This window comes from Capsicum annuum, chromosome 4 (genome assembly GCF_002878395.1).
Source record: "Capsicum annuum cultivar UCD-10X-F1 chromosome 4, UCD10Xv1.1, whole genome shotgun sequence".
Lineage (NCBI taxonomy): Eukaryota > Viridiplantae > Streptophyta > Magnoliopsida > Solanales > Solanaceae > Capsicum > Capsicum annuum.
Window position 1 is genome coordinate 230,592,184 of NC_061114.1, and position 21,631 is coordinate 230,613,814.

A 21,631-nucleotide genomic window follows, 5' to 3' on the forward strand; every position below is an offset into this window, starting at 1 on the left:
GAATATGATGTTTTGTGTGCTATGTTCACGGAATGCAACTTGGTGGGGAATCCACGCGAATAGTGGATGGATTCTGGTGCCACACACCATGTTTGCGCAAATAAAGAGTTGTTCTCGTCATTTGCTCTGGCTCAAGCAGAAGAAATGCTTTACATGGCCAACTCCGCTACTGCTAAGGTGGAGGGAACAGGAAAAATTTGCCTAAAGATGACTTCCGGTAAGGTCTTGACACTGAATAATGTGCTATATGTTCCGGAGTTACGTAGGAGCTTAATTCCTGTTTTACTCCTAGATAACGGATTCAAATGTGTGACCGTTTCTGGGAAAATTGTAGTTAGCAAAAGAGAAATGTATGTAGGAAAAGGCTATCTCACGGAGGGCCTTTATAAGATGAATGTAATGACTGTTGAAATGAATAAAAGTTTGAATTCGTCTTATTTTCTTGAGTCTTATGATTTATGGCATGAACATTTAGGCCATGTTAATTACAAAACGTTACGAAAACTAATTAACTTAGAAGTTTTACCAAACTTTGAGTGCAATAAATCAAAGTGTCAAACGTGTGTGGAATCGAAGTATGCAAAGCATCCTTATAAGTCCGTTGAAAGGAATTCAATCCCTTAGACTTAATACACACAGACATTTGTGATATGAAGTCAACACCATCTCGTGGTGGGAAAAAGTATTTCATAACTTTAATTTACGATTGCACTAGATATTGTTATGTCTACTTGCTAAATAGTAAGGATGAAGCAATAGATGCGTTTAGGCAATATAAAATTGAAGTTGAAAATCAGTTAGACAAAAAGATCAAAATGATAAGAAGTGATAAAGGTAGAGAATATGAATCTCCCTTTGCGCAAATATGTGTAGAGAATGGAATAATCCATCAAACTACGGCCCCTTATTCACCTCAATATAATGAAATTGCGGAAAGAAAAAATCAAACTTTGAAGAAAATGATGAATGCCTTATTTATAAGTTCTGGTTTACCGCAAAACTTATGGGGGGAGGTGTCACACCCCCTTTTTACGTACTCCAAAAGATTTATATTTTAAGTTCGAAAGGGTTTTATTATTTAAGTGACAAGAAATGAAAATTCATTTCGAAAAAGGATTATTTACGTTTTTTATTCAGAGTCGCCACTTGGCATAATCTGGTGTGCCAAGTCACCATCGAAAAATCCTTTTCAAAACCATTTGACTCTTTAAACTGATTTGCGAACAGAGACTCCGGCTAAGGAATTCTGTTGACCGAGGGGAAGGTGTTAGGCACCCCTCGATCCCGTGGTTCAACCACGGTCGCTTGGTAGAGTGTATCGACTGTTTGGCACTAAGAAATGTATGAACCACACAAGAAGCACGCAAAATAATCAAAACAAAACACCCCAAAATGTAAAGTCCAGTCCAATTATTACAACCCGAAATAAAAAGGGACTGAAAGTAAACCTACGCTAATCCTGAACTAATGCTCTACCCGACGCCTCGGGCCTTCACCACGAATATCCTCTGGGTACATGATACCTCGGGGCATTCCCCGGTGAATAAATATATACAGATACTTCGGGGTATTCCCCGGCCAAATTATACAATTGAATTAAATATGATAAACTAGAAAGAAACATTCACACGCACATTCCAACATCCAACCAAAACATCAATCTTAAATTCTTGCCTACCCAAACCTATATTGCCTATCTATTTCAATATGGTATAAATATATCACATTCACTTGTATCGAATGGAACAAAAGACAACAAACCAACATTAATCTACAATCAACTTTTATCAATTTCTCGTAATTCCACCCCAATTTTCCTTTTATCAACCCATTAAAACATGATAAAACTCATTCCTCAAACCAACATAACCGAATCACAAACGTCATGATCAACGTCAATAAAAATTCAACAAAACATAATAACACCACACATATTCTCAATCCATTCAACACACTAAGATAGATAAAAGAGAGAGCGGGTTAAGAAATGGACCTTTCAACAATCTGATCTTTGTTAATAATAAGAAACCCCGGACTTGAAATTTCGAATAGAACCTCAACGGCGAATAAACCCAATCAGTGTCCCGCAATCGCCATCCGAACAGATTTCAAATCAATAAGAAAACAACAAAATGAAACCCAAAACTAAATGTTGACTCGACTTTTCTCGAAAGATCCAAAACACAATATCGATAATAATTCTCCAAAAAAACAGACAAAACCCGAAGCACCTTTAAAATCCGATGGACAACTGACCCCGATCGAAACTAGGATGGATTCTGAGAATCTGTCGTGAAACTTTCTTTTCTCCAACGTTAATCGGTCGGATGGTTTTTGATGGCGGCTACATGGAGGCGCGATGGCGCTGGATTTGGGTCCGTTTAATAGAGAAAAGGTGTGGCACCATGGCTGGCGTCGGCGTTGGTGGGTCGACGGAGAGGACTTTTGCTAATGGAAGGCGTCCAGATCTAGGCAGAGGATGGCGGAAGAGGAGGACGGAGGCAGAGCAGTGGTTAGTTGTTGTTTGCTCCGGTGGCGATGGGATTTTTAGTAAGAAGATAGAGAGAGAAGAAAACGTGTAAAGAGAGAGGGAGGTAGGAGGCTCTTGCTATTTTTTTTTGTATATCCCCCCTTTTTCCGTGTTCCTTTTGTGTGTGTATATATGAGGTGAGGGTGGGGTAGTGGTGAGGTGGGGTAGAGTTTGTTAGGATAGGGTAGGTAGGTGTTGTTTTTTAATTGGGTGGGTTGTTAGAATATTAGGATAAAACAAGATTAGTTAGGGGGTTGTTATTATTGTCATTTTGTGGAGGGATTATCACACGGGTGAGGGTACACGGTAGGATAATGTAAACAATAGGTAAAAACGATATCGGGGAGGGACGAAATTAGGTGTCTACAGGAGGTTGTCCTTACGGCCAATCGTATACTCAACAGAGTTCTCCATAGTAAGACACAATCAATTTCTTATGAAAAATGGAAAGGAAGGAAACCTAACTTGAAATATTTCAAAGTGTGGGGGTGTCTAGCAAAGGTGCAAGTTCCTATACCTAAAAGGGTTAAGATAGGACCTAAAACGGTGGACTGCGTGTTCATAGGATATGCTAAAAGTAGTAAAGCATGTCGATTTTTGGTTCATAAATCTGAACATCCAGATATTAGTGAAAATACGGTAATTGAATCAGACAATGCTGAATTCTTTGAAAACATTTACCCGTATAAAATTAGACATGAACAGTCTAGTGGAGGATCTAAATGACCTCGAGATAAACCAAGTGAGAATGTACATAATGAAGATAATCTAAGATGTATTACACGTCAAAGAACGTCAACTTCGTTTGGGTCGAATTTTGTAACATTTCTCGTAGAAAATGAACCTCAAATATTTAAAGAAACGATGTTGTCGTCAGACTCATCCTTTTGGAAAGAGGCAGTCAATAGTGAGATTGATTCAATCTTAAGAAATCATACATGGGAATTGGTTGATCTTCCTCCCAGAAATAAACCTTTAGGTTCTAAATGGATCTTCAAAAGGAAAATGAAGGCGGATGGTACTATTGACAAATACAAGGCAAGACTTGTAGTAAAAGGCTTCAAACAAAAGGATTGAAGGACCTTGGAGTTGCAGATGTGATCTTAGGTATAAGAATCCATCGAACTCCAAAAGGATTGGCATTGTCACAGTCTCATTATATCGAAAAGGTACTTGACAAGTTCAAGTATATGGAATTCGGTATTGCCAAGACTCCATTGGATGTGAGCTCTGCACTTCGAAAGAATGAAGGTGAAAGTGACTCGCAATTGGAGTACGCAAGAGTATTGGGATGTTTAATGTATATAATGAACTGTACACGATTAGACATAGCATGCGCTATCAGTAAATTGAGTCGGTACACGAGTAATCCCAACAAAACTCACTGGATGGCAATGAAAAGAGTTTTGGGGTATCTTAAAAACACTCAAAATTATGCTTTGCATTATAATAAATATCCTACGGTACTAGAAGGATGTGGTGATGCAAATTGGATCACCAGATCGAACGAAGTAAAATCCATAAGTGGATATGTATTTACTATCGGTGGAGGAGCAGTTTCTTGGAAATCATCCAAACATACTTGTATCGCTCGCTCTACAATGGAATCTGAATTTATCGCATTAGATAAAGCCGGTGAAGAAGCAGAATGGCTCCTAAATTTCTTGAAAGATATTTCTTATTGGCCAAGCCAGTGGCACCAGTATGTATACACTGTGATAGCCAAACAGCAATAGGTAGGGCAGGGAGCATAATGTATAACGGTAAATCTCGTCATATAAGACAAAGACATAATACCGTTAGAGAACTTCTCTGTAGTTGAATTATCAATGTAGACTATGTAAAGTCGAAGGATAATGTGTCTGATTCACTTACAAAAGGCCTATCTAGAGAAGGAGTAGAAAAGACATCCAAGGGAATGGGTTTAAGGCCTAGGACAAGTCAGCATGGCGGTGACTCTACCTGGCAAAATGGAGATCTCAAGAGCTAGGTTCAAGGAGATCAAACAAAGTTGTGTCTGACAGGTTCAACATTGTCAATTACCCAACCCATTCTCATGATGTAGACAATGTATAGTAAACAAGGATAAGACTTAAGGTGAAAAGTCTTTTAATGATTATCTAAATTTGACAGATTTGACCAAATAGTTTAATCTACAGGATTGAACATTTAGAAATCACCTATGTGTGGGCGAAGTGGAAGCCGCTTCAAAGAGAATGTTAGTAAAGGCCTATTCTCTAAGCTCTCATGAAAATCGAGACGTGTTCATGACTGAAAAGAATAAAACCGTAAGAACCATAAACGGTAAAAGGCTGGTTGTGTGACATGTGTTGTCTAGGTGTACATTAAAGCTCGACAGTTCAAAGATATCAAATCTACCAATTGACCGAGTGCATCCGATGTATGTTCACTACGGAAAGTTCAAAGGGAAACCCACTTATCCAAATGCAATCAGTCTTTGCTTGATGATCACATACTTGTCCGTAAAAGTTTTACGAAAAATAGTCATTCCCCATTCATGTGGGAGATTGTTGGGTTCATAGTAATGAAAGGGTGTGAATGAAAAAATGAAGAGTAAAAGGGTGGAGGAAAGGAGACACTAAAAATGGAGAGTGTACTCCCAAAATGGCAAGTTTACTCTTTCTTTCACATTGGTGGAAGAAGAGAACTTGAGAGTGTTTATAATGAGAAACACTTACTCCACATGACAAGTGAGGCAAGAAATAAATAATGCCTCGGGCCGTCGTCGTCGCTCGCTCGGATCGGCTCGGATTCGGATTCGAAAAATGATCTCTCAATGAGATCTATCTTTTTGGACAAAATTTATTTGAATTTCGAAGAATGCCAAGGAAAAATGTAGTAAAATTTTTCTGATTGTTGCTTCTGTTACAGAAGGTTGCACTGTTTCTGATTGTTGCTTCTGTTATAGAAGATTGCAAAGTTTCAGAAAGTTGCAACTCTTCAACGAAAATACACACTGTTTCAGTGAACCAGTGCACTGTTTCAGAAAAATACTGCATTGTTTTAAGTGAATAGACATCCTCTATTATGAACCAATGCCACCTTTTCAAAGGGGCATCTAGTGGCTATATAAACCTGGTTTCATCCACAAGTTTATGACATAGAAAATACAAAAATTTTCAGATTACAAAACATTCTTCTTGTCTTAAAAATACTGTAAGTGTGATCATTCAAACCGTGAGTGTGTTCAAAGAATCCGCCTATTTGAGGTACCGCTATAGTCGGATTGAAGGCCATTTTATCCTGGGAGAAAGATTCCATAACCTCGGGTACAGTGAGGAGAATTATTCCTTAAGGAAAGTCCGTGAATTCGGACGACTTGGCCTTAAACATTTCTGTTTTATCTTTATTTTCTGAAAGGTCCTTTTGATCTTGTGTTAAGGGTATTTAGAACTTCATTGTGTTCTTGTTCATACTTGAACACAAGTTGAAGTTGTTGTTCTGTTATACAGATTCTACGTACCCGTATTGTGGAAAGTAACAGTGTAATCCCACGAGTTGGGTCTGGTGAGGTTAGCGCGTATGCAACCTACCCGACCTTGGGAGGTAGAGAGGAAGAGGGCTAGGGTCTACGGAAGCAAAAACCAAGAGTTCTTGACAACCTACTAACATGTTCATTTCTTCTTCATCCAATGTCACCCATGCTTCAATTCCATCAACACACCTAGTTTCCATAAGTATGACAAGATTCATGAAAAATGAACACCTTGAACTTATACTACTCACCCATATTGGTTTTCCAAATCCAAAATCAATATCATAGATTCCAAACTTGCACCAACTACTAAAACCATAGTGACTTGCCCCTTTTGTGCAAAAATCTCCTATCTCCTTGAGAGACTTTCTCATCAAACTGCACCCTTCATCACTTCTCAACATCTTGACATAATGATCATCGATCCTCGATATAGATTTTCTTACCTGATTCACCAAATCAGGCAACTCCATGTCATGTTTTGCTGTCTTCTTTGCACTAGATAGCCAAATAAGATTTCCAAGAATGTTCTCCGGTAAAGCCGGTGCTGCTCTTTTTCTCAAGTTCACTATGTGTGTTAGCAGTGAACTAGTGGACCTCTTATTTGATACTAAACATTTCCACATGAAAGATGAGACAACCTCAACTTTAGTAGGATATTTGATATATGGTCTTGTTGACATAACTTTAAGGTTGTCTATAGCAGAAGCACTGAAAACAAACCTCTTTGTTACAAAATTTCCTTTCTTGAACATTGAACTCCACATTGTCATACATGTGTCTCGTAACCACAAACTCTCAGCAGGAAAAAAGTAATTTGCTAATAAATTAGGACACTGGACTAATCCAGCCCAACTTTTCAGAAATGTACTAAGACCTGCTCCATCAAGAACCTTATGTGCTATACACAAACCAATTGCAATGCCACCACATTCAAAAACATTTATTTGAATGTTAGTGACACAATCTCCTGCACCTAGTTCCTTAAAAGGAGGTTGACAAGGAAGAAACTGACTAATCGATTCGAGGTTTGGTTCGTGTAGGAAATCGATTAGATGACACTTAACATTGGTTGTGACATAATTAACTCCTTGATCATTGCAATCAATAGAGAGTTCATCTTTAAACCTCCCTGCAAGGGGATAAAAGGATGATAATGTCACAGCTAGTGATTTCTTTAACAATGCTGATTTTTCGCGGGCTTTAACGTCATCAAGATTTGGATAAAAGAGTACAATTGGTGCATAAGGAGCTGGAATGAGTTGATCCAAGAGACAAAGATTGAATTTTTTGAGGTGGTTTGGTGTTGGAGATGAAGGTTGGATATTTTCTCTTGAAATGACTTGAACTTTCATCATATTTGGCTTGTCAAAGTTGAATTATGTGAAGAGCTTATAAAGAGAGTTTATGGGACACAAGTAGACAACAGATAGGCTAAATTTCTGGTTAGCATCTTTATTAAACTTTGTCTTACACATAACTGTTGGAACAAGGAATCATTAATTATAGAAATGTTAGAAATTAATTCATAGTTGTGGCTTTGTTAATGATCTATGGATGACAAGAACATGTTGATGAAAGCACTACCATTTGATGGTGATGCCTATGTTGGGTGTGCGAATAAAGTCCTATATCGGTATTTCATAGTCGATTAAAAAAATAAGTTACGTACAATAAGGTATACGGATATCTTAAATAGTGTAAGTCCCGTAAGTCCTTTTCGGAAAAAAAAAAATATTATGTGGACTTTGACTTTGGTAGCCATAAATATATACTCTGATAATGTAGGTGATACGCGATCAATCTCCAACTAAACTCATGAATCATGGTAATGAACATGTTGAGTATGCAAACGAGGTCTCGTATTGGTAGTTATACGAAAAGAAGAAGCAATCTTTGAATCTTTTAGAAAAATCGTGCGGACTTTACACAAATCATCGAAGGATTGAGAACCAACATACATGACAAATTGCCGCTGCACCATTAGCAAACTGCAGAATCTGCCTTTGTTTTACTCTCTGGCATATTTGTTACAGAAATTGGACACGATATTTATTAATGTTTTCATTAATCCATGAGTGATAACGAAAGATTTGGTGCTTTGATATCTATGTTTCTTATTGAAATGAAGTCATTTTTGATATTTGATTGAATTTATTTTCATTTTATATGCGTCAAAATTTGATTTTAATCATTTTAGGATGCTAGTTATTTGTCTAGCTCGTCAATTTAATTTTCTGTGTACATTTTAATACTGAACTTGTTATTTATTTATTTTTTACAAAAATTATGTGTTCAGTATTGTATGTATGAATTTTAGCATTTCTGCGTATGTGTATTCATCTCCCATATAAAAAATTAGGTTCGACTAAAGAAGTAGCTAATATGCATATTATGTTGAGCAAAGGTAAATTTAAAATTTTAAGTTTTTCATCAGTAAAATAAAATAAAAATGCAATAATAATGAGTGAATGAGAGAGACTAGCATGACATCTTTATTGTGCAGAAACTATTCTTTAGGGTTCGTTTGGTTAAAAATACTAAAGATTAGTATAATGTAAAATTAGTAATGCAAATATTAGTTATATCGGATTTGTTTTAATACATGTCCAGTTGTTATGAAACAAGTCAACCATTTGTACCAAGGATATGACCTAGTGATCAATGAAGTGAAGGAAAAAACTACGAATTCTTGGGTTCAATTTTCAAAGGAGACAAAAAGACTTGGTGATTAATTCACATCTAGATCCATTCAAGCCTTGGTCAACAGAGTTCCCCCGTAACATGTAGCCCGTGGAACTAGTCAAGGCGCGCTGCAAGCTGGCTTGAACACCATAGTTATAAAAGATGTGAACAAGTTAGCCATTTAAACAACATGAAAATTTTAATATATTTTCTGCTATGATATCAACAAATTGACAAAAGGTGACGATAACATCGCATTTCTAGTGAATGTTAAAGCAATGTTAAAGTTTCAATACAATAACTTGTTAACTTTTTAAAACTTCGTAATTTTCCTTTTGTGTTAAGTATTACAATCAAATCTTACTATAACAGCGTGTTAGTTGCATCCAAAGGTGTTATCTAGTGATTCAATATTATAAAATGGATTTTAGTAGAATTAATCGAGTTGCGAGCAAACTATAATCCAAACATGACGGTTATCAGAAAAAGAAAAAATAATATCTTTTGTTTTGATAATTTTTTAATTGTTATAAGTAGCAAATATTGTTATAAAAAACACATACTATAACATGATATTAAAATCAATTCCAAAAATAATATGAATATTATAGCAAAATATTATTATTAAAATTGAATAATATAAATTTGAATTGAAAAATCAAATACACACCCCTGAATGAAACTTAATTGTTGTAAACCATAAAGTATAACATGTTTCTTGAAGAAAGGTTTATGTTTTGCATAACGTATAACCAAACACTCAAATACGATTATAGTTGACAACTGAATCCTTAACTTCGAGATTGCACATCTACACACCTCAACTTATCTCCAATTGACAACTAAACATTAGAAATCGTCTTTACTGTGCCTCGTGCGCACCTGATGCTGACCTGCCACATAGACACTCAAAAGAGACAACTTTCATACTCCCTCTAATCCAAAATAAGTGATTTTTTGAGCTATGTTTTAATGTTCAATAGGTATCTGTCTTAGTTAAGGGGCTTGTTTTGTGTTTGAATCGCACTCAGGTATGTTTCAAATGTCAATATTGTCACATTTTTGTCATGTATTGTTGTTGTAAATGGTTTTTTAGTTCTTTGTTAGTATTAGTAATGGTAGTTTGGAAATATCCGAAAAAAGTTAGAATTTTTTTAGGATTTTTACTATTCATAACTTGTCAGGTATTTTTGGGGTTTTGTTTCAGAAATCTGATGGCTAATATTATTATTACAACTCGTTTTCACCACGGTGGCAAGTTTATTTCTGATGAAGAATATGGTCCACGCCACATAGGAGAAAGTGAGGTGGAATATGTAAGTATGGACAAGGAACACTTTTCTATATTCGAGTTGCTTTATTATACTAAAGAATTTGGGTATATAACTGTTGGTGGGTTCTACTTTAAAGACCCTAAAAAGAAAGTCTTTATTGAAGTAGAAAATGACTTGACTTTGGTAAGTCTTGTTGAAGACCTAGAAGATGGGGACTTTTTAGACTTGTATGTGAACCATGTTGTGGATGAGGTAGAAGTGGTAGAAGATGGGGTTCCATCTGATTTTCTTTGTGGTACAGCAGGTGATCAAAATAGTAATGTGGTTGGTGAAAATAGAATGTGGGTGAGAACATATCAACAGTTCATAATATTAATGTTGAAGGGTTACATGAGGAACCTACCTAAATTGACAACATAGATATAGAATCTGATGTAGATAAACTCTCAGATCTAGAAGGGGCTGAAACAGATCTTGATAGTAGTGATGATTCTCAAGAGTTTAATATACCAAAAGATGATGATTCTGAGGTTGATGAAGAGTTAAGAACTCTTAGAAATGAAAGGAGAAACTGTGTTAAACAAAAGAAACCTGTCCAAAATGAAGAAATAAAACTTGGATCAGTAGGTGTTGATAGGGCATTTGAAGATATTAGAAGGAATAAGGCTGCTAAACACAGTGAAAGATTAGGGGGAGATGAGGAGTATATAGATAGCTCAGAAGTTGATAGTGATGACAGTGCTATGGACTGGAACCTGAAGTTGTCAGGGATGTTGATTTACCAGCAAGAAGGAAAAGTAAAAGGGTAAGATTTGATCCTGATTGTATTGTGGCTATATTTGAGCTTGGTATGACATTTGAAAATGCTAAGAAATTTAGAAAGGTTGTGGTTGAGTATGCTGTTGAATACAAAGTTAGATTGAAGCTTAAGCCTAATGAGAAACATAAAGTTAGAGTTAGGTGTGAAGACAAGAAATGTAAATGGTTCTTGTTTGCTAGTATTGATAAGCATTCTGGTGACTTTGTTGTCAAGCACTACTATCATGTACATGTATGCACTACTACTACAAAAAATAAATTGTGCACATCTAAGTTTATTGCAAGTAAGTTCAAGGATGAAATAACTTTACAACCTTATATAAAACAGTGGAAAATTCAGGAATTGATGAGAAAAAAATTGGGTTTGTATGTGGGAAAAACTGTTTGTAGCAAGGCAAAGCATAGAATCATTAAAGAATTTTTGGGTGATTGAAAGATGGAATTTTCAAGGTTGTGTGACTATGAAAACATGATAAAACATACTAATCGTGACAGTTCTTGTTGGGTGAGGATAGATAAAGAGTTTCAACTTGAAAAAAATCTATTTGTTTATTTTTATTTGTGCTTTGATGCATTAAAGAGAGGCTGACTGGCAGGGTGCAGAAAAATTATTGGGTTAGATGGTTATTTTTTGAAAGGTTCTTGCAAGGGTGAATTGTTAGTTACAGTTAGGAGAAATGGAAATAATCAAATGTATCCAATAGCCTGGGCAGTGGTTGATCAAGAGACAAAACATAGCTGGAGTTTCTTCATTAACCACTTGATTCAACATTTGAACTTAGGCACTGGACATAGACTGACTGTCATGTCAGATATGCAAAAGGTTAGTCTATTTTTTAAACTTTAATTTTGATGTCTTCTATTTATTTACTATACAGTCCATGTTCATATATTTTGTGTTTTGATTTTGTATTTATGCTGATGTAGGGTCTTGTACCTACTATACTTGAGTTGCTACTAGATTGTGAAATGGGGTGGTGTGAAAGACACATCTGGTCCAATTGACATTAGATCTGGAGAGGAGAAGAAAGAACAAAACAATTTTAGAGGTGTACTAAATCCAATTTTGAAGTGAAGTTTTTGGATAAGATGGACAAACTCAGTCAACTTGGTAAGGATATTTGTGAGGACTTATTATATTATGAAAAAAAAAATCATGGTGCAGGACATATTTTAAGGAGTATTCTAAATGTGACATTGTTGAGAATAATATGTGTGAGACTTTTAATTCATGGATTTTAGCTGCTAGAAATAAATCTATAATCAGTACGTTAGAGGAGATTAGACACAAGATAATGAATAGAAATGTTGAAATGAGGAAGTTTGTTGATACCTGAATTTCAGATATCTCTCCTATGGCTTTGCTAGTACTTGAAGAAAACAAAGATATGACTAGAAATTACACAATTAGGTTCAATGAAAAAATTGGGTATGAAATTTTAGATGGTCCTTATAGGCATATAGTTGATATTAGGGCAAGGACTTGCACTTGTAGAAGCTGGCAATTGAGAGGCATACCATGTCAACATGTTGTATTGGCTTATCAGCATAAAGGTATAGAGCCGAAATTTTATGTGGAAGAGTGGTATAAGAAAGATACATCCTTAAAGGCTTATGACTACTTTCTTCAGCGAATACCTAATATGAAAATGTGGTCTGCCATGCCCTGTTTTTGCCAAGGTCAAACAAACATGACTTATTGGACTCTAAAGAATTGAAATTTTGTATAGAGTCGCCACCTAATTTTTAAAGGAAAATAGGGAAACCTATTTATTTGTTAATACGTATGATTAATGTTTTAGTCTGCGAAAATGTATTGAGACTCTAGGTAAGGGTTCAAATTATCCCGAAGGGAAGGGGTTAGGCACCCTTCAGGATCCACAAATGTGGTACCCGACTAGATTAAACTTATCAATGAGGGAGGAGGTATAAATATTTAAAATAATATAAAAGTGTATGTGTATTAAGTATAAAATAATTCTTTGAAAAAAATATAAATGTTTAAAATCATGAAAAAGTATATGTATATTAACTATATAAATAAAAACATGTAAAAGATCTGTATAAAATGTATAAATTACATGTGAAAAAGAAAAGTACGAAAAGAAATGTATTCTAATGTGTCATGAAAAGAAAAAGTATTTACAAGTAATATTTTTATTTGATTTAAATTATGAAAAAGAAAAATTTATTTGAGAAGAAAAGACTATATAATACGTGAATTACTTGATTAACTTGATTCTTTTATGTAAATATTAACGGCCTAAGTTTTGCCTAAAAGTGATGAAATTATGTAAATAAAGAATATCTCTGCCTGGCACCCAAAAAGTAAAGTTTTCACTATTTTTTATCTTTATGTACAATTATACAAATGAAAATAAACTACAAACATAAAGCTCGAGAATCATGTATAAGTGCTTGATAAAGTAATAAAATGAACAAATAATTATTAAAGTAAGTGAAATAATGTGCACACATATACATATAGATGTACATATAAAAATAAATTTTTGTTATAACGTGGGCTCGGATTAAGTTTTAGACTCGCCATGGCTACGAAGTGGTTGCTCGACTAATCGGCCATCCTAAATCGCCTTGCCAAGATACGAATCATAAAACCTTTTGTGTTGTCGTGGTGTTATAAAACTTTCGTCATTGCCCAAAATATGTAATTTTTTACTACGTATTTATATACGTAATATCTGTCTTTTATTTGTGGAGGCCTAAAAAATTGACGGTAATTTTTTCATTGGCCAAACATTTATTTTTGATGTAAATAAGTAAACTTTGAGAAATAAAAATCCGTCTTTTGTTACAGGGTGACCTCAAGTATCCGACGGGGAGATATGTCATTGGCCAAATGTTGGCCCTTGGTATAAAATAATAAATTTGAGAAAATAAAGTCCGTCTTTTGTAATGGGGTGGCCTCAAGTATCCAACGGAGAGATAGTGTCATTGGTCAATTAATTAATGGTATTTAATAACAATAAAAAATGATGAAAAATTAACAAAGTCACTGAACGCATATCAATAGTAATTCAAATTATTATCAAAGATTAAAATAATAAAATGATAAAAAGGTCAAAGTTAATGAATAAAAATGATGTAGCCATGACAAAGTAATTGAAAATAACAAAAAATAGTGTAAAATTCCTAATTGTGTAACAAAGTAATGGAATAAAATAGAAATAGTTCAAACATGATTGAAAAATGTGAACATTCACTGAGAAGTGACAATAACCATCATTAAGCATCCATAAACAAAGAAATACGAAAATAAATTCACATAAAATATCAACCAACAAAACCCTTAAAAAACATAATGAAGATTGATGGAAATGAATAAAGGAAAGAAAGTCACTGGGACACAAAATTTCGGTCATGAACAATAAGAAAATATGAAGAGCAACAACACTTAAGAAATATATATATATATATATAATGTAACCAACATAATCCCTAGTAAAAATGGTGGAATTTCACCAAAATAGGGAGAAAATATTTAATTTATTTTTATGTGTATATGTGTATTTTTTGTGTGTTTGAGAGAGAGAAAAAGAAGAAAAAATTTGTGTGTATTTGTTTATTCTTGAGAGAGGAGAGAAAGAAGAACATAGTATGTGTGTGTAATTAAAAAATGTGCTTATGCATTTGTGTATTTTGGGGAGATAAAATGAAAAATAAGGAAAGATTTTTTCTTGTGTTTTTTGTGTATGTATTTGATAGAGAGAAAAAATATGTGTGGGTGTATGAAAATATGTGTGTAGAGAGAAAAGATGAATAAAATTGGGCACTTCCTATTATCCAATGGATAAAGGGGTGTCCCCTCTTTTTATAATAACACATCCTTTAGTCCTTAGGATATTGACCAAAGGATGTTCATCCTTTTGACCAATTGATAGAGTTACTGTCCAAAGGGTAGTGTCATTGAGTTGTCATTGTCAGATGTGACAAGACATTATGTGTTGTCATTGTCGGATGTGAAAAGACATCATTGTGTAGTCATTGTCGGATGTGACAAGACATTATTGTGTGATTGTTGTCGAATGCGACAAGACATTAAATTATTATACTGTGTAAAAATAATTGATCTGACTTAGCATTTGCGGACCGTAAGAATGTACAAAATACAGGTATTGATTTGTAATTATGAAAAATGTAATGAATGTTGAAAATATTAAAAAAATATAATTTAATAAAAAAAATATTATAAAAATGTGAAGTCATGTCGTGTACGTGTGCAGATAATTGTAAAATGTTAAAAAAGATAATGAATTGATAGAAATCCTATTATAAGGAGGATTATTAATACATTATGAAAAGTAAAAATATGATAACAAATTGATAAAAATCCTAAAGTAAGGATGATTATAAATAATTTGTCAACAATTATAAGATGATTATAAATAATTTGTCAACAATTATAAAAAAGATGTGAAAATTATATTTTGTGCCCTTTAACGATCAAAAAGCTTGAAGACATTAATTTAAGGCATGAAGAGCAAAATTGAGTGTCAACATGGCCTAACACAAGTGGTGTAGTGATTGATCCTCCTGAGCCTAGACCAATGCCTAGCAGACCAGGAAAGAATAGAAAAAAAAGGAAGAATGAGCCTAAGAAGAAGTATGGGAAGCTATCCAGGAAAGGACTGAAAATTTCTTGCTCCAAATGTCATCAAATTGGTCAGAACAGAACTATCTGTAAAGCTCAGGTAATGCACTCATATCTTTTAATTCAATAATTAAATTATGATATTTATAATAAATATTTAATATCCTTTATTGTTAGGATGGAATGGGACAACCTGGAAGCTCTATCCAGGCAGCAAGTTCTAACAGGCCACCAAGCTTCAGCCATCCACTAAGCTCTAGCAGGCCACCAAGCTTCAGCCAGCCACCAAGCTTCAGCCAACCACCAAGCTCTAGCATACCATAAAGTTTCAACCAGCAACAAAACTTCAGCAGTTCTATGTGTGTTGATACCTCAGCAGTTATAAGAGTACAGCCAGCTGGAAGAGGTAGAGGTAGAGGCACTGACAAAGGTAGGGGAACTGGCACTGGCAGAGGATTTGGAAGAGGCACTGGCAGAGGTAGAAGAAAAAGAAGTGTATCTGACCAGCAACTTGGGAAAAAAGGACCATTGGAGCATCAACATCATAAGTAGGCCAAAAGAGGTCTAAGACAGTAGGATTTGGTATCTACACTGATCAAATGAGTGGCAGTAAAACATTAAATGTAAGTGTGAATTACAACTTCAATTTATGTAATTTTTAATTATCTTTTGACAAATCTAATTTTACTTTATTTTATACAGTTTGAAACTAGAGGTGAAACAGTGGTCACTCCGGGTGTTACAAAGATACAACTCAAACAAATATTGATATTGGTTATAAGCCTCGAAGAATGAAGTGGAAGGGAAAGAATGTTGTCACAACTTCTCAATTACAGAGTATGAGTCAGTCAAAAAAGAAGCCAACTTGAAAGTTCTAGTGCACCAGGAGGAATATGAAGTTGTTGAATTAATTGTGTTTTTAGTACAATATATAGTTTGGTGATTAGTTGTATGGCTACTTTGGTATTTTGTTAGAGTTTTTGAAGATTCTGAATTATTTTTTATGGTCTGTTTAGATTAGTTTTGGATGAACACTTGATGTATGGTTGGAGCTCATTTTGAGCAGTTGAATGGTAGATTATTGTGTTTAAAATGTCGATCAGTTGCACTTGTGCTCTTGTTCTTTATATAATTATTGAATGGTGGTTCCTTTTGTGTTAAACATTTGATAGCTTTGAATCATTTAAATGAATCATTTGAACTCTAAAAAAATAGAGTACAGTAATCTAACTAAACCAATTACAACAGTAAAGCAAAATCAAAACATAGTAAGAGAGTAAGAGTTCACAACTTATCTTCATTCCTTCTTAATTGTTTCATACACAACAATCCCACTACAACAAGAAAGCCAAAGCAAAACAGTCCCAATACAACTAACATATTTCAGAATTAGCCAAATCAAAACAATCCCATATATAAGAAACCTAAGTCAATATTTGCCAAAATCTAAGAACATTTCTTGAAGAAATTTCATATAGCCAAAATCACAATCGCCCCAACGCATATCACTTTAAATTTTCTTGATTGATTCCTCTCTTCTTCAAATGATTTGACTTTTTTCAATAAACTCCACATCACCCTCTTTGCTTGAGGAGGTATTTCATCATCATACCAATCAAAGTAATTGCATCCACCTCTCGCCTACAAGTTTAAAGAAAAAATTAAACTAAAAAATTACATCCACTAATCGAAGTAATTGCATTTCGTCCAATGAAGCAGCAAAAGATGAATACCTTTGAAGTTTTGCAGCAAAAGATGAATACCTTTGAAGTTTTGCAGCAAAAGAATCTCCGACTAGTGTTGATCGTTGTGTCCACGAGGTCTTAATTTCAGCTTTCACCCCACATAAACATACTCCTTTTGGAATTGAAGAAGATGAAGACAATGAAAAAGATGAATTGGATATTACTACTAAAAATGAGTAAGAAGAAGAAATTAATAAGAGTAGGAGAGTTTAAGCGGAGCAAGAGAAAAGGCTGAAAAGAAATTTAAGAGGAGAAGGAGAATTTAGGAGATAAAAATGGTGGATATTAAGAATTGAGTATAAAAAGAGGAAGAAAGTGGAAATTAGGGTTTTTTTTCAAAAAAGAAATTAGGTATAAAAAGAGGATAAAAGATCCGTTGGGTGCCACATAAGCTGGTTTCATGATATTTCACGCGCTTCCCAGACATGAGTACACGCAAACTGCCACATCGGAGAATTGGGCTCAATTGAAATCATTTTTGAAGGAGTAAAGGGTTCAATAGGTACCTTTCTTAATTTAGGTGCCTATACCGGAAAAGTGAAATATTTCAAGGGGCTGTATATGTATTCCAATTTTATCGTTCATTTAGACTTTGTAGGTTATGAATTTCAAGAATCTTAATTGACTTTATTTTAATGTGACTGAAATTTCAAAAGTAGTTTAATATAATATCTAAAAGGATAAAAATAAAAAATACATTGATGCAAAAATTTAATTATTTTGAACTGGAGGGAGTATATTATAGTCAAAGCAAAAAATATTCCATAAATCTTCGTCAAATGATTTATAGCCGTCCGATCGTTAAATTTGACCGTTAGAAGGCTCCTCCTTACTTTACGCCCAAATTCAAAACCCAATCTTAAAAAGGACAAAACTTAACAACAATAAACAAATCTCCATAAAAGAAACGCTCAAAGCACTAAGGCAAAAGTAGCACTATTCTTTTTTCTCTTTGTTACACAACTTCTGGCGGTTCTTGAAGCTTTTCGTTCGCCTGTTTTGTCTGTGTTTGAGCTTTGATTGTTGTTGAAGATGATGATGATGAGATCAAACCGTAAGCCTCCACTTGCAAGATCCCCTGTTGGTACGAGGAATCGTCGTGTTCTTCAATCTACTCCAAACCCCATTCGAACCCCTCCAGGTATTTGGAGCTGGAAAAACATAAACTTTGAGATCCCTTTTGTTTTTTCTTGAGTTTTGCCTGTGTTGGAAGGAAGAGAAATGGGTGTTGACTGTTGAGTATAGAGCTGGGAAGACGTAAACTTTGAGACCCCTTTTGCTTTTTTTCAGTTTTTTTTTTTGAGTTTTGTGTGTGTTGTAAGGAAGAGAAATGAGTGCTGACTGTTGAGTTTAGAGCTGGGAAGACATAAACTTTGAGACCCCTTTTGCTTTTTTTTTGAGTTTTTTGTGTGTAAGAAATGGGTGTTGACTGCTGAGTTTAGAGCTGGGAATACAAACTTTGAGACCCCTTTTGCTTTTTTTTGAGTTCTTTTGAGTTTTGTATGTGTTGAAATGAAGAGAAATGGGTGTTGATTGTTGAGTTTAGAGATGGGAAGACATAAACTTTGAGACCCATTTTGCTTTTTTTCAGTTTTGTATGTGCAAGAAATGGGTGTTGACTGCTGAGTTTAGAGCTGGGAAGACAAACTTTGAGAACCCTTTTGCTTTTTTTTGAGTTCTTTTGAGTTTTGTATGTGTTGAAATGAAGAGAAATGGGTGTTGATTGTTGAGTTTAGAGATGGGAAGACATAAACTTCGAGACCCCTTTTGCTTTTTTTTCAGTTTTGTATGTGCAAGAAATGGGTGTTGACTGCTGAGTTTAGAGATGGGAAGACATAAACTTTGAGACCCCCTTTTGCTTTTTTTGAGTTCTTTTGAGTTGTGTATGTGTTGAATTTTTGAAATGAAGAGAAATGGGTGTTGACTGTTGAGTTTAGAGCTAGGAAAACATAAACTTTGAGACCCCTTTTGCTTTATTTGAATTTTTTATGAGTTGTGTGTCTGTTTACATGAAGAGAAATGAGTGTTGACTGTTGTGTTTAGAGCTGGGAAGACATAAACTTTGAGCCCCCCCCCCTTTTGTTTTTTTTTTGAGTTTTGTGTGTTGGAACGAAGTGAAATACCCCTTTTTGTTTTTTTTTTGAGTTTTGTGTGTTGGAACGAAGAGAAATGTGTGTTGACTGTTGAGTTTAGAGCTGGGAAGACATAAACTTTGAGACCCCTTTTGTGTTTTTCTTGAGTTTTGTATGTGTTTAAATGAAGAGAAATTGGGTGTTGACTGTTGCGTTTAGAGTTGGGAAGACATAAACTTTGAGACCCCTTTTGTGTTTTTCTTGAGTTTTGTATGTGTTTGACTGTTCTGTATTTGTATAATTAGTACTGTATTTAGAGCTGGAAAGACAAAAACTTTGTGACGCCTTTTGTTTGTTTTTTAGATTTGTGCAAATGTTGTTTGCTTTCTTTGAGCTGAGGGTCTTATGGGAACAGCCCCTCCACTTAACAAGGTAGGGTAGGGGTAAAGTCTGCGTACACTCTAGCCTCCCCAGATCTCACTCGTGGAATTACATGGGATATGTTGTTGTATAATCCGTATCGTATTTAGAGTTGGAAAGATAAAAGATTTGAGACCACTTTTTGCTTTCTTTTTTTGAGTTTTGTATGTATTAGAATGAAGAGAAATGAGTGTTGACTGATGAGTATTTGCTATGCTTTCACATGTGTTGGTTCTTTTCCTAGATTGTTTTGGTTGTTTTTCCTTGACCGGAGGTTCTATTGGAAACAACCTCTCTACCTATGAGGTAGAGGTAAGGTCTGCGCGCACCCCAGACCCACTTTATGGGAGGGACTACACCGGGTATGTAGTTGTTGTTGCTGGTTCTTTTTTTGGGATATCTCTTTTGACTAAAAGCTTTGAATATAAGCAGGGAACAATACTCATGTACTTGGTACAGTAGTTGGAACTGAAATATAAAATCTTACACCCTTTTTCCTTTTCCAGTTGGATGGTTTTCATGGAATTCTCTTAATTTTCGAATATAAACGGGGACAAATTTCCATGGTTTGTATAGTTGAACTATATGCAAAAATCTGAGATCCCTTTTTCCTTTTCAATTTTGATGTTCTCTCTTTTCTTGGGCTAAGATCTTATATATGTATCTAGGTTCTTTGAAAAAAACTCAGTTGCCTAAGAGGGTTAGCAGCAGTGTTGAAGAATGGGAACTTCGTCCAGAGTACCGTACCATTTCTTGTGAACTAAGGGCATTGGCAAAAATGGTACAGAACAAATTTGGTAACGAGGATGTGAATGCTGCTGAGGACTCTGATTCATTGAATGCAAAGAGAAGTCCTTTATTCGAAAGGGGCAGGTTTTATGAAGAGTACTCTGCTAGAAGGAATGAGAGATTGAGGAGGAAGAAGGGCGGTGACACCGGGGATGAGAAGAAACCGGTGTATGATTTGGGAGTTAGAGTTGAATCTTCCAAGAAAAGAGGAGAGCCTAAGATGTTTCAAAGCGCGAGGAAATCAGTTGTTGCTGCTACGCCTATTGCAGAAAGGAGAGAAATTCCGAGGTATTTCTTGAGAAGCACAGCTAGTAAGGAGAACAAGAAGCCTCCTTTGCCAATCAGCATGGACAAATCTGTTGGTCTTTCAGAGAGGAGAACTACAGCCAGAAGAGTTAGGAAATTTTGAGTCTGAATGAACATGTTTTTACATGCTTGATCCCCCACCTCCACCCCCCCGCCCCTTAGACTTTTATTGAACAAAAAAGTATTAAGTAGTTTCGTGATGATTTGGATGGCAAATGTAGTTAGTAGTTCTGTGCAGAAAATTGCAGATTATGGTGTTTGGTGTTTGAAGTACAATGAAGAGGCTATGTAGCTGATAGCTTCAGTTCACTTTCATGGGTGATTGTGATATGAAATATGGATTTTTCTTGTGTTACTATCTTTTTAAGTAATATGTTTGTGCATTTAGCCATGCACTTCGACTATCATATTATTTTATTTTAGTGACCCTTCCTTATCTTAGTATTCTTTCTTGAGCAGTGTCTTGCTTCTTTTGTTGTTTTCTTTTTTCGAACTACTTTTACTTGAGCCAAGCATACACATAGGAAACAACCCTCTATCTCCCAAGGTAGGAGTAAGTTCTGCGTGCATACTACTGGGTATGTTGTTGTTGCCATGCAGAACCAAAATAAGTCTGATGAACTACATTAGGAGTACTGTCCTGTTTTACAAAAGGAATGTCCTGTTGTGTTACAGTTATCCTCTTAGGAGTAATGTCTAGAAGCTAATGCAATTAGCAAGTTATGTAAACACCTGCAAGTTTAGACAAAAAGAAGGAACTAACCAATATATTCATCTCATACATCACACTTGGAGATGTCTGAATATTCAGCTGGAACTATAAATATGTTTCAACTTTAGGACACCAGTTTCCCTCACTAATTCAACAAGAGGCAGATATTTA

At 35.0% G+C, this 21,631-nt stretch overlaps 2 protein-coding genes across 2 annotated transcripts; one reads left to right on the forward strand and one right to left on the reverse strand.

The window, feature by feature from the left end:
* Window positions 1-6,064: 6,064 nt before the first annotated feature.
* On the reverse strand, window positions 6,065-7,384 carry LOC107868518 (stemmadenine O-acetyltransferase-like). Its single transcript, XM_047411737.1, has one exon. The coding sequence runs from the start codon at window positions 7,382-7,384 to the stop codon at window positions 6,065-6,067; it is 1,320 nt and encodes a 439-aa protein (XP_047267693.1).
* A 10,637-nt stretch (window positions 7,385-18,021) lies between these two features.
* On the forward strand, window positions 18,022-21,103 carry LOC107866799. The gene is made up of 2 exons (XM_016712793.2): window positions 18,022-18,302; window positions 20,322-21,103. Exons 1-2 carry the CDS (start codon window positions 18,194-18,196, stop codon window positions 20,849-20,851), a joined length of 639 nt encoding a protein of 212 aa, XP_016568279.1. The 5' UTR covers window positions 18,022-18,193; the 3' UTR covers window positions 20,852-21,103.
* The last annotated feature ends 528 nt before the right edge of the window (window positions 21,104-21,631 follow it).

What these genes read in the sequence shown, in the direction of transcription:
- LOC107868518 (XM_047411737.1), bottom strand. Translation starts at nt 7,384, where the DNA reads ATGATGAAAGTTCAAGTCATTTCAAGAGAAAATATCCAACCTTCATCT.
- LOC107866799 (XM_016712793.2), top strand. Translation starts at nt 18,194, where the DNA reads ATGATGATGATGAGATCAAACCGTAAGCCTCCACTTGCAAGATCCCCT. An exon ending in CCCCATTCGAACCCCTCCAG is followed by an intron (nt 18,303 to 20,321) that starts GTATTTGGAGCT and finishes ATATGTATCTAG; the next exon opens with GTTCTTTGAAAAAAACTCAG.